This window comes from Bos mutus, chromosome 1 (genome assembly GCF_027580195.1).
Source record: "Bos mutus isolate GX-2022 chromosome 1, NWIPB_WYAK_1.1, whole genome shotgun sequence".
In the NCBI taxonomy this organism is placed as follows: Eukaryota; Metazoa; Chordata; class Mammalia; order Artiodactyla; family Bovidae; genus Bos; species Bos mutus.
This window is the reverse complement of record NC_091617.1, coordinates 41,016,044-41,028,531: the sequence shown is the minus strand read 5'-3', so window position 1 is coordinate 41,028,531 and position 12,488 is coordinate 41,016,044. Positions and strand designations below refer to the sequence as shown.

The window sequence follows — 12,488 nt, the reverse complement described above, 5'->3', positions numbered from 1 at the left end:
AATGGCACCCTACTCCAGTACTCTTGCCTGGAAAATCCCATGGACGGAGGAGCCTGGAAGGCTGCAGTCCATGAAGTCGCTAATAGTTAGACACGACTGAGTGACTTCACTTTCACTTTTCACTTTCATGCATTGGAGAAAGAAATGGCAACCCACTCCGGTGTTCTTGCCTGGAGAATCCCAGGGACGGGGGAGCCTGGTGGGCTGCCGTCTATGGGGTCGCACAGAGTTGGACACGACTGAAGCAACTTAGCAGCAGCAGCAGAAAACTAAAAATATAACTCATGGTAGTTATATGAGTCAGCACTTTTACTGTTAGGTATTTATAAAATAAAAAAATAATAATTTGAAATGATACAAGTACCCTAATGTTCACAGCAGCATTATTTAAAATTGCTAAGATATAAAAGCAACCTAAAAAAAAATAAATAAAAGCAACTTAAGTGTACTTAGCAGATGAATGGATAAAGATGTGGTACATACATACAATGGTATACTAATCATCCATAAAAAAGAATTAAATATTACCATTTGTAACAACATAGATGGACTTGGAGGGTGGTATGCTAGATGAAATAAGAGAAAGACAAATATTGTATGACATCACTTATATGTAAAACCTAAAAAAATACAACACCTTCTGAATGTTAAAAAAGGAAACAGACTCACAGATATAGGTAGCAAACTAGTGGTTACCACTGGGGAGAGGGAAGGGTGGAAGAGAAGTTAGGGGTAGAGGATTAAGAGAAACAAACTACTATGTATAAAACAAATAAGCTACAAGAATATGTTGTATAATACAGGCAATATTTCATATTTAGTATAAATGGAACACAACTTAAAAAACTGTGGATCATCATGTTGTACATGTGAAACTTATATGATACTGTACATCAACTCTACCACAACAAAAGGATATGGAAAATATGTATAACACTATCAACTGATATTTACAGAATTCTTCACCCAAGTACAGCAAGATACACATTCTATGGAATTGCAGATGGAACATTCACCATGTTCAACCATATGTGAGTGACTGATCTGATCTAAGAATGAAAATCTTTGAAATAGGTTATTTGATCAAATAGAATTAAATTAGAAATCAATAACAAAAAGACACCTAAAAAATTCCAAATATTTGGGAAATTAAATAATAATACACTACTAAATAATCCAACCATCAAAGAAGAACTTACAAGGTAAGTTAGAAAATACTTTGAGCCAAATAATAAAGAAATATATCAGAATTTGTGAGATAGTTAAATCCTCAGAAAATATGTATTGCTTTAAATGCTTTTATTATAAAAGCTAGATATAAAATGCTTTATAAGAAAATAAATATATAAAGTCAACAATTTCTACTTCGATCTGAAAAAGATAAAGAGAAAATGAAATTCAATTTAAATACAGGAAGTTCAAAATAAAAACAAAAATTTGTTAAAAGAGAGCAGAAATTAATGAAATCTGAAAAAGATACATCTGCAGAGGAAACTGACAAAGTTAAAAGTTTTTCTTGGAAAATTAGTAAAACCGTATAAACTCTCTAAAAGATGGAGCAATAAAAAAGGGAGGAAACATAAATTACCAATATTAGAAATGAAAGAAGATATGTATATCATATGGGTCTTAAAGACATTAAAAGGATAATAAGAGGATGATACAATTTTATGCCAATAAATTCCACAACTTATATAAATTAACAAATTAACAGATTTGGTTATATATTACTATAAGTGACCCAAGAAGAAATACAGAACTTTAATAGCCCTACCTCATTTAAAGAAATTGAATTTATAGTTCATGCTTCCAACATACACACAAAATCCTGAACCAGATGGCCTCATTAGATTTTATTTAATGCTTAAGAAATAATACCAATTCTTAACAAATCCAAAACATAAAAAAAATAAAGAGGAGGAGTAACTTCTCTACAGCCCTCCCACAAAATCAGAAGAGGCTATTACAAGATAGAAAATGACAAAATGAAATCCATTATGCTAAGTGAAATAAGTCAGAAAAAGACAAATACCATATGATCTCACATGTGAAAGCTAAAGAAGACAAACAATATCTACAGAAAACAAAATAATGGATGCAGAGAAGAAATTGGTTGCTGCTGGAGTGGAGAGAGCTTGAAATGGATGAAAGGGGTCAAAAAGTTCAAACTTCCAGTCATGAAATAATTTATGAGATGTAATGTACACCATGGTGACTACAGTTAGTAATACTGTATTGGGTATTTGAAGGTTGCTAAGAATATATCTTAAAAGTTCTCATCACATGAAAAAAAAATTTTCTAACTATGTGTCCTGATGGATGTTAACTAGACTTGTGGTGATCATTTCACAGTACAGTTGACCTTTGCAAAATGTGGGGGTGGAGTTCTGACTTCTGCACATTCAAAAATCTGTGAATAACTTCATGGCTGGTCCCCTGTATTTGCAGTTTCACATTTGTGGATTCAGTCAACTTTGGATCATATAGTACTACTGTGGCATTATTTGAAAAAAACCACACACAAGTAGACCTGTGCAGTTCAAATCCCAGTTGTTCAAAGGCTAATTGTATATACAAATATCAAATCACTATGTTGAATACCTGAAACTGATGTAAAATTATATGTCAATTATATTTCAAAAAATGTTCACACCAACTTTATTCATAATTGCCCTAAACTAGGAACAGTTCAGGTATCAATTACTAAACACTGGATAAACAAACTGTTACAGTAATATAATAAAATATTACAAAGCAAATAAAGGGGTACACAAGTGATACATACATCAACATGGGCAATTCCCCAAAACATTACAATGAATATAAAAACCTAGGCACAAAAATGTATGTACCTTTTCCCACCATTAATATGAAATGGTAAAAAAGGCAAAATTTTGGAGACTGAAATCAGATTAGTAGCTCTTCTTGCCCCTTGTAGGGGTGCTGATTGGAAAGGGGCATGAAAGAACTTACAGGGTGATGAAAATGTTCTGTTTCTTGTCTGGGAGTGTATAGACAGGAACAGTTACATAAATATATGCATTTGTTAAAATTACAGAACTGTATACGATGGGCTCAATAAGGACAGAAATGGTATGGACCTAACAGAAGCAGAAGATATTAAGAAGAGGTGGCAAGAATACACAGAAGAACTGTACAAAAAAGATCTTCATGACTAAGATAATCACGATGGAGTGATCACTCACCTAGAGCCAGACATCCTGGAATGTGAAGTCAAATGGGCCTTAGAAAGCATCACTACGAACAAAGATAGTGGAGGTGATGGAATTCCAGTTGAGCTATTTCAAATCCTGAAAGATGATGCTGTGAAAGTGCTGCACTCAATATGCCAGCAAATGGAAAACTCAGCAGTGCCCACAGGACTGTTTTCATTCCAGTTTTCATTCCAGGAAAAGGTCAGTTTTCATTCCAATCCCAAAGAATGCTCAAACTACCACACAATTGCACTCATCTCACACACTAGTAAAGTAATGCTCAAAATTTTCCAAGCCAGGCTTCAGCAATACGTGAACGGTGAACTTCCTGATGTTCAAGCTGGTTTTAGAAAAGGCAGAGGAACCAGAGATCAAATTGCCAACATCTGCTGGATCATGGAAAAAGCAAAAGAGTTCCAGAAAAACATCTATTTCTGCTTTACTGACTATGCCAAAGCCTTTGATTGTGTGGATCACAATAAACTGTGGAAAATTCTGAAAGAGATGGGAATACCAAACCACCTGACCTGCCCCTTGAGAAACCTATATGCAGGTCAGGAAGCAACACTTAGAACTGGACATGGAACAACAGACTGGTTCCAAATAGGAAAAGTAGTACATCAACGCTGTATACTGTCACCCAGCTTATTTAACTTATATGTAGATTACATCATGAGAAACGCCGGGCTGGAAGAAGCACAAGCTGGAATCAAGATTGCTGGGAGAAATATCAATAACCTCAGATATCTAGATGACACCACCCTTATGGCAGAAAGTGATGAGGAACTACAAAGCCTCCTGATGAAAGTGAAAGAGGAGAGTGAAAAACTTGGCTTAAAGCTCAACATTCAGAAAACTAAGATCATGGCATCTGGTCCCATCACTTCATGGGAAATAGATGGGGAAACAGTGGAGGCGGTGTCAGACTTTTATTTTTTGGGGCTCCAAAATCACTGCAGATGTGGTGACTGCAGCCATGAAATTAAAAGACCCTTCCTCCTTGAAAGGAAAGTTATGACCAACCTAGATGGCATATTCAAAGACATTACTTTGTCAACAAAGGTCCATCTAGTCAAGGCTATGGTTTTTCCAGTAGTCATGTATGGATGTGAGAGTTGGACTGTGAGGAAAGCTGAGTGCCGAAGAATTGATGCTTTTGAACTGTGGTGCTGGAGAAGACTCTTTAGAGTCCCTTGGACTGCAATGAGATCCAACCAGTCCATTCTGAAGGAGAACAGTCCTGGGTGTTCTTTGGAAGGAATTTTGCTAAAGCTGAAACTCTAGTACTTTGGCCACCTCATGCGAAAAGTTGACTCACTGGAAAAGACTCTGATGCTGGGAGGGACTGGGGGCAAGAGGAGAAGGGGACGACAGAGGATGAGATGGCTGGATGGCATCACTGACTTGATGGACGTGAGTTTGAGTGAACTCTGGGAGTTGGTGATGGACAGGGAGGCCTGGCGTGCTGCGGTTCATGGGGTTTCAAGGAGTCAGACATGACTGAGTGACTGAACTGAACTGATACAGTGTAAACAACATGTTTTGTTGACATCAAAGAACAAAACATCATAGATGACCCCAAAGCACAGACATTACAGACTGAAAGACACAGACATGTACCTGGATGATTCAGAAGAGTACGAAGTTCTTCTTTGGCCACAACCATTCTCAATTTATCACTACTATCAATGACAAAAATAATGGCTTGTCCTTCTCTGTGTAATACAAAGAATGAGAAAAATTAATGATAAACAAACATTTTTCTATGTTAACTATTCATTTGCATATCTTAAACCATTTATTATGTCTTCATGTCCTATGATGATTTATCATTACAGGCGTTGGTGCTGTTCCTTATTAGTTTATATGAGGAATTAATACTGCCATATTTTGGTTAATATATTAACCAAATAAGTCACATTTTGTGCAAAGTAATTTTTATTCATTTGGTCATAACATGGTAAATTTAATGACTCATTTCATAATTTAAAAAAATAACAAGTTGGGCTTTTCTGGTGGTTAAGAATCCACCTGCCAATGCAAGGGACACGGGTTCGATGCCCAGATCCAGGAAGATCCCACATTATGCAGAGTAACTAAGCCCATGTGCTACAATTACCGAACCCACACTCTAGAGCCTGTGAATCACAACTACTGAGCCAAAGCGACTCAACTTCTGAAACCTAGAGCCCATGCTCTGCAATAAGAGAAGCCACCACAATGAGAAGCCTGCATACTGAAACTGGAAAGTAGCCCCAATCACTACAACTAGAGAAAGCCCATGTGCAGCAACGAACTCAGCATGGTCATAAATTAAATTGTTTTTAAAAAAGGTAAAAACATAATCCTATTACACAGGCACAATCATTAATATTTGCAAATAAATCATTTTTAGCATTTTCTTTGTAAATGTGTGTATGCATATGCACTCAGTCTTGTCCAACTCTTTGCAACCCCATGGACAGCAGCCTGCCAGGCTCCTCTGTACATGGAATTTTCCAAGCAAGAATATTCATATATGAATATCTACATCTGTATTTAAATGGAACCTTGCTGTTTTATTCTGCCTTTCTGATATATATGTACACTTCCTTGATCTTTTTTATAGTAGTTTGAACTACTTTTATATGAAACATTAAAGCATAAAGAAGCTTTCAATAAATTTTTTTTGAAAGACGTCTTTCAATAACATCTTTCATTATACTGTAAAGTATAATGAGTATGTCATTAAATATTGTATCAAACTTCTATTGTTGGGCTTCATAGCATACTTCCAATTTTCATTACTATGAAAAACTTTGGGATAAACAGCCTCCCAAATACATTTAAAAAATTTCTTGATACTTTAGGAACAGAATGCCTAGGAATACATAATAAAGTTTTAGATAAACACTGACAAATTAGAAATGCTATATCAATTTTATAATACTATCAGCACTTTTTCCACTCCCTGGCCAGCATGGCTCTTATTCTTTTCAATTTTTTACCATCCTAACACCATATTATTTTACTTTGCATTTTATTAATTTCTTGTTAAGTTCAATATATTTTCATATATTTACTAGACATTCATATATTTTTTGTGACTCACTTATTTCAGTCATAAATCAAGATTTTTAAAGTTCAATGTCATTAGTACTCACATGCATATAAAAAATAAAACAACTTTTTTTTACCATTGTCTGCTATCATTTAAAAAGATGAATGCATTTTATTATAGACATACATTACCAGTGGATATAGAAACTGATACAACTGGAAATATATATCAAGAGCTTTAAAAACATTCAGTCACGTTGAGCCAATAATTTCATTTCTGAAATTTATACTAAGGAAACATGAAGTATGACAAAGATTTATACAGTAATATGTTAACTGAAGAATTGTTTATAATCTTCCAAAACTGAGAACAATCTTTATGTCCAAAAACAGAGAAATAATTAAGCAAATTTTGGCATAGGAAGGAATATAAGAAAATATTAGGTTGCCATGAGAGTTACATTCTTTTTATGTTTTCCTGACTTATCAGAGAATGTTAAATGAAAACTATACAGCACATGGTGCATGCTTTAGAAGGCTCCTTTCTCAGTTATGTTAAATGTTATTTCAAAACAGAAGAAACATACTTAAAAGATATATTTTCTAAACATTTACTCCTTTCCCAATATGCACTCTTTATATCTTAGGCTTTATTACTTTTTCAAAGAGAAATATGCAAAAGCTATACAATAATTAACATTACAGGATCAAATGAATGACAAAGTAAACTTCCTTTATAATCTCATTAGTACCCAAATGCTATTGATGATGCAGTACATATTACACTAAGAATTTTCTTCTCTCTCAATATATAGTAAGCCTACATTTTTATTAAGAATAATTTTCTTTATATAACTGAGATATGACAAAAATATCATTATAAATAATTCTCAACACACATTCTTTCATATACATGTTTGCCCAGCAGTCCCAGTCATCTGTACTTTTCTGAAAGCAAAAATTATGGCTGGAGGGTATGAACATTTTCATTTTAACAGATATTGAAAAATTACCCTAAAAAGATGTTACATTATCTGTAAGAGTAGCTTGTTTTGCCAACAGTAGACTTAATTAATCTTTTTAACCTTTTTTCAGTCTAATAGATTAAAATGTACTTGTTCTTTCACAATCAGAAAAATATAGCTACAGAAAATTTACTATTACTATAGATTTCTGAACAGTAATCATATTCAGCATTCCACCTACAGTGTATCTAAAATATTCCTGAATTCATTAACTTCTTCCAAAAAGATTTTAAAGAAAAAGAATGTTAAAATTGGAAAAAAAAATTTCCTTTAAATACTATTTTTTATGTAGTTTTACATTTTCTGTAATAAAAAATTTTTAAGTATTAAATACATTTTTAAAAACAGTTGTTTACCAAATAATTGGAAGAGGAATTTAAAAAATCCTATACTGAAAACTCAAGTTGCCTTAAAAACAAAAATACCTCACATTTCCCTGAGAGAATTTAATGCAGAATACCACAAACATAGCATATTTGGATCCTAGCAACTTGATAGCTGTTAATCTGAAGTAACTGGTGAACACCTGATTTGCACATGCAGCAAAACATCTTGTTTAGAACTGCTTGTTGAACAAATGGATCAACTGTTGATGCTGCTATTTTAACTAAATTTATTCAGTAATTATATACTGATCTGTGTGCCCAGAATCATACTTGATCTTGAAGAAATAATCTGAATAAGAAAAAAATCCAACCCCCTTGATTATATGGTTATAAGATTAGAGAAAAATGAATGGTGAAGTACTGTGCCAACAATGGAGCCAGAATAATTGGGCATCTCCACAATAAATGGAATCTCCATAGAGGAGGTGACTTTTGAGCTAGTCCTTAAAGAATGAATATATCAACCTTAAGCTGCAGAGAAGTAGAGTAGAACGGGACATTAAAAACAGAGACAACAGAACATGCAAGGCCCAAGGTTATGAAGAATCTGAACCATTTGACAAATAATGTCAAGTATGATCATATATTTTTTAAAAACTTAGGATGTATACTTAAATTACATAAAAATAAACATTGCAACCTAGCCCACATAATCATTTGGATTTTTAATCACTACTTGTTGTTAAAATATAACCATCTAGTTAACCAACATTTGCAAACATACTTACTTATAATAGTGTTCCCAGAGATTTCTGTATCTTCCTTGACCTGACATGTCAAACACTGTAAAAGACAAACTATAAGACAAAACAAACAACAACAAAAATTATTACATTATAAGCTACTAAAACTTTAAATTATTATCAATCAAAGAAACCACCCTTGAGTATACAGTGTTCAACTTGGGCCAGCTTTCAAGTGCCACAGAATACATTTTTTGAATATAAATATGATTTTATAATAGTAACATATAAAAAATATATTTTTCTTTGCTAGTAAAATTATAATAGTCAGAACAAGGAAGCAACCTAGATGTCCATCAGCAGATGAATGGATAAGAAAGCTGTGGTACATATACACAATGGAGTATTACTCAGCCATTAAAAATATTACATTTGAATCAGTTCTAATGAGGTGGATCAAACTGGAGCCTATTACACAGAGTGAAGTAAGCCAGAAAGAAAAACACCAATACAGTATAACACATATATATGGAATTTAAAAAGATAAAACTCCAATACTTTGGCCACCTCATGCGAAGAGTTGACTCATTGGAAAAGACTGATGCTGGGAGGGATTGGGGGCAGGAAGAGAAGGGGATGACAGAGGATGAGATGGCTGGATGGCATCCCTGACTCGATGGACGTGAGTTTGGGTGAACTTTGGGAGTTGGTGATGGACAGGGAGGCCTGGCGTGCTGCAATTCAAGGGGTCGCAAAGAGTCGGACACGACTGAGCGATTGAACTGAACTGAACGATAACCCTGTATGTGAGACAGCAAAAGAGATACAGATGTATAGAACAGTCTTTTGGACTCTGTGGGAGAGGGCGAGGGTGGGATGATTTGGGAGAATGGCACTGAAACATGTGCATTATCATATATGATCGATGCATGATACAGGAAGCTCTGGGCTGGTGCACTGGGATGACCCAGAGGGATGGGATGGGATGAGGAGGGAGGTGGGAGGGGGGTTTAGTATGGGGAACACATGTACACCTGTGGTGGATTCATGTCAATGTATGGCAAAACGAATAAAATACTGTAAAGTAATTAGCCTCCAATTAAAATAAATAAATTTATATTAAAAAAATTTTTAAGAAGAGTTTATCTGAAGAATAATCCAGAGATAGTAGTACGAGTATTTTAACGTCAGTGGGCTTCTGAAACAACAGATTCCTTTTTCTAAGAGTAGCAGGAATAACTAGATAGATCTAATACCATTTTTCACCCACAACTTCTTAATCACAAGTTTAATAAAATGAATTACCTAGACGATTTGAATTTCTGTATGCTGAATCCTATTGTTGGAACTATATCTTGAGACTGAGCCTTTAAGAAAAGAGACAAAGTTTAGAAATTTGCAATTACCGAAAATGCATTTTTCCTCAGGTTAAAAGTACCCAGTTTTTCCAATTCTAAAATCTGCCACTAAGAAGATGAAAGGATTAAACAAAATCATAATTTTTGCAAGGAGATCATTGTGTGTGAATTCTTTATAGAAGTTTAAGGTTTACTAATTATAAATCTGCATAATGTGTTGTCTTAATTCACATTTTGAGGCTTGCTGAAAGTTACCACCAACTTAAAATAGTTTCACAAGTCTCTTTTAGCTCACATATAGGACTTCCTAATCTTCCATACTTACTGAGTTTGCAAATGCTACAGAGGGGCTTCCCAGGTGGCACTACTGGTAAAGAACCCATCTGCCAATGTAGGAGACATAAGAGAGGTGGGTTCGATCCCTGAGTCGGGACGATCCCCTGGAGGCGGGCATGGCAACCCACTCCAGTATTCTTGCCTGGAGAATCCCATGGATAGAGAAGCCTGGCAGGATACTGTCCATGGGGTTGCAGAGAGTCAGACACGACTGAAACGACTTAGCAAGCAGGATGCGAGCTACAGAGGATTGTCTTCATGTCTAGATGGTGAATATATATGGTCTCTGCTTTCATGAATTTATAATCTAGAGAAGGTAAACAGCAATAAATAACTAAGATACCAATTGTGAACAGTGCTAAGTACAATGAAAGGTGATTGAGGTGGGAGGCAATGGGGTGGAGGAGGGTTAGTTTAGCAGCCTGTCTGAGAGAGGTGACATCTCACCCAGTAAATGTTAAGAAGGAAAAAAGCTATGACAAGATCTGGGCAAAGAACCACCCAGTCAAAGGAAATAGCCAGAGCAATGACTGCAAGGAAGGGAGGAACTCACCACTCAGGAAAAGTTGAAGGCCTGTATGTCTAAAATATATTTATTAAGGGAAAGACTGTATGTAACCAAGTGAGAGAGGTGGGGCCGTGGTGGAGATCGAGTGGAAAAGAGATTGCAAGAGGGCAAGAGTATAATGGGAGACCTGCTGACATGATCCACCGACAAGTAAAAGACCTTAAATTGGTAAGTTAACTTGTCAATTAAGTTAACTTAATTGTACCATCAAGACTTTCTCCTTTTGAATAGAAGTCCATTCACTTTCTGACCCAGATGCCTAGGAGTTATTCTTGACTCTTTCCTTTTTTTACATCCCCTATACAACAATTCTCTAAGCTTTACTGATTCTGGCTCACTAACTTAGCTTAGGTCCTCATCATTTCTTGCTTCAAATTACTAAAACAGCTCCTGATTACTCCTAACTGCTAATACACCATCTAAACAAGTTACTTTTCTAAGCCTGCGTTTTCTTAAATGTAAAATATATCATTACTACCCTTAACTCTTAGTGTTTTCATGAGAATTAAGTAAGCTAATTGATGCAAAATACCAGTGTCTGGTCCATAGTAAACACTCAACAAATGGTTGTTATCATTAAGAATTACACTCTCACTGATTTCAGTTTCATACCCCAGTCTTCTTCATACTGCCAAAAGTGTAACCTAAAAAAAAAAAATTCCCTTTTGAGTTCATCACGTTGCTTTCATGTAAAAAGAGGAGTAGAGGGAAAATTGCTGCCTCACATCATTATGTTCACTTTGGTAGTTTACTCCTGAAAATTTAAAATTCAAATGGAAAGACATAAGGTGAAAGGTCCCTGGAGCTTGGTCACCTTAATAGTAATGTGCTAGTGAAAAGACTTCCCAGAGCTGCCCTGATTTTGGCTTTCTGGAATTTGTTTACTCAGCTTTCCCTTCTATTCTGTGAGCTGCCTAGTAGTATTCTTCCAAAAATCTATCTCTTTATGTTAGACAGAATTTATTTCCTGTTACTCAGATTCTTACCTAATATCTTAGGGGTCCTTCACTGTACAACAAACTTTGGAATACAGAGTTTCCTAATTTTTGTTGTCCTAAAATACATACTGTTTTGATTTTATGAATTTTCATGTGCCAATGTGATAAAACCATCAGCTATTGCTATTAGGAAAAAAATAACAATAATAACAAAAAGTTAGCTGAACGTTTAAAGAAATCTCAGAAAACACAGCTCAAATGAGTAGCCTTGAACTATAATTCTAATCACTTAACTGTAATTAGAAATTGGCTAGCCTGTCCATAATCACCCAGTTTCTTTACAAACTCTTTTGTTTCCAGAGAAGCTACCCTTTAATTTGCTGTTTTAACAGGGATAAAATTAATCAACTTTCTTTTCTTCACTTCTAAAGTTCTAGTGGAAGATAATTAGAAAGAAGAAACTACACTAATTAATTAGGACAGGACAAGATATGTGAGCTGGTACTTTCAGATTCAAGTGTGATTCATTTTCCTCTAAAGAATCTGAAATAGTCTTCACTGATTAATTTCCCTCTGCCCTATTCAGGAACAAATACATTTGATGATTCTCTAAATTGGACAGGGGATGCTTACAAACCAAGTGAAGAGTGCAGGAATTATTACCTAAGTGTCTCAGGCCATCTGAGATAACCCAGTAATAGATCAATATCAGTAAGACTAGAACAAGGTTTCTAAGAGAGACCCTATTTGATAAGTTTTACTAAATCTGTTGAAAATGATATCCTTGGCACGATGAGTAATCATTCACTGCCAAAAAATGAAAATTAAAAAATCACTATCAGTCCATTTGTACAAAATTACATTTAACTACTAAGAAATATTCTAGGTATTTGGGAAATCCCATGGAGAGGAGCCTGGCAGTCTACAGTCCATAGGGCTG

The 12,488-nt window shown here is 34.9% G+C and overlaps 1 protein-coding gene across 1 annotated transcript in view; it reads right to left on the bottom strand.

Moving 5' to 3' along the window:
* ARL6 (ARF like GTPase 6) overlaps positions 1-12,488 on the bottom strand; it is a 39,536-nt gene that overhangs the window by 14,104 nt on the left and 12,944 nt on the right. The window contains exons 3-5 of the mRNA XM_005908348.3: positions 9,654-9,715; positions 8,394-8,462; positions 4,836-4,930 (exon numbers count right to left, since the gene is read on the bottom strand). Of these exons, the coding sequence (XP_005908410.1) occupies positions 4,836-4,930; positions 8,394-8,462; positions 9,654-9,715 (226 nt within the window). The remainder of the gene's footprint in view (positions 1-4,835; positions 4,931-8,393; positions 8,463-9,653; positions 9,716-12,488) is intronic.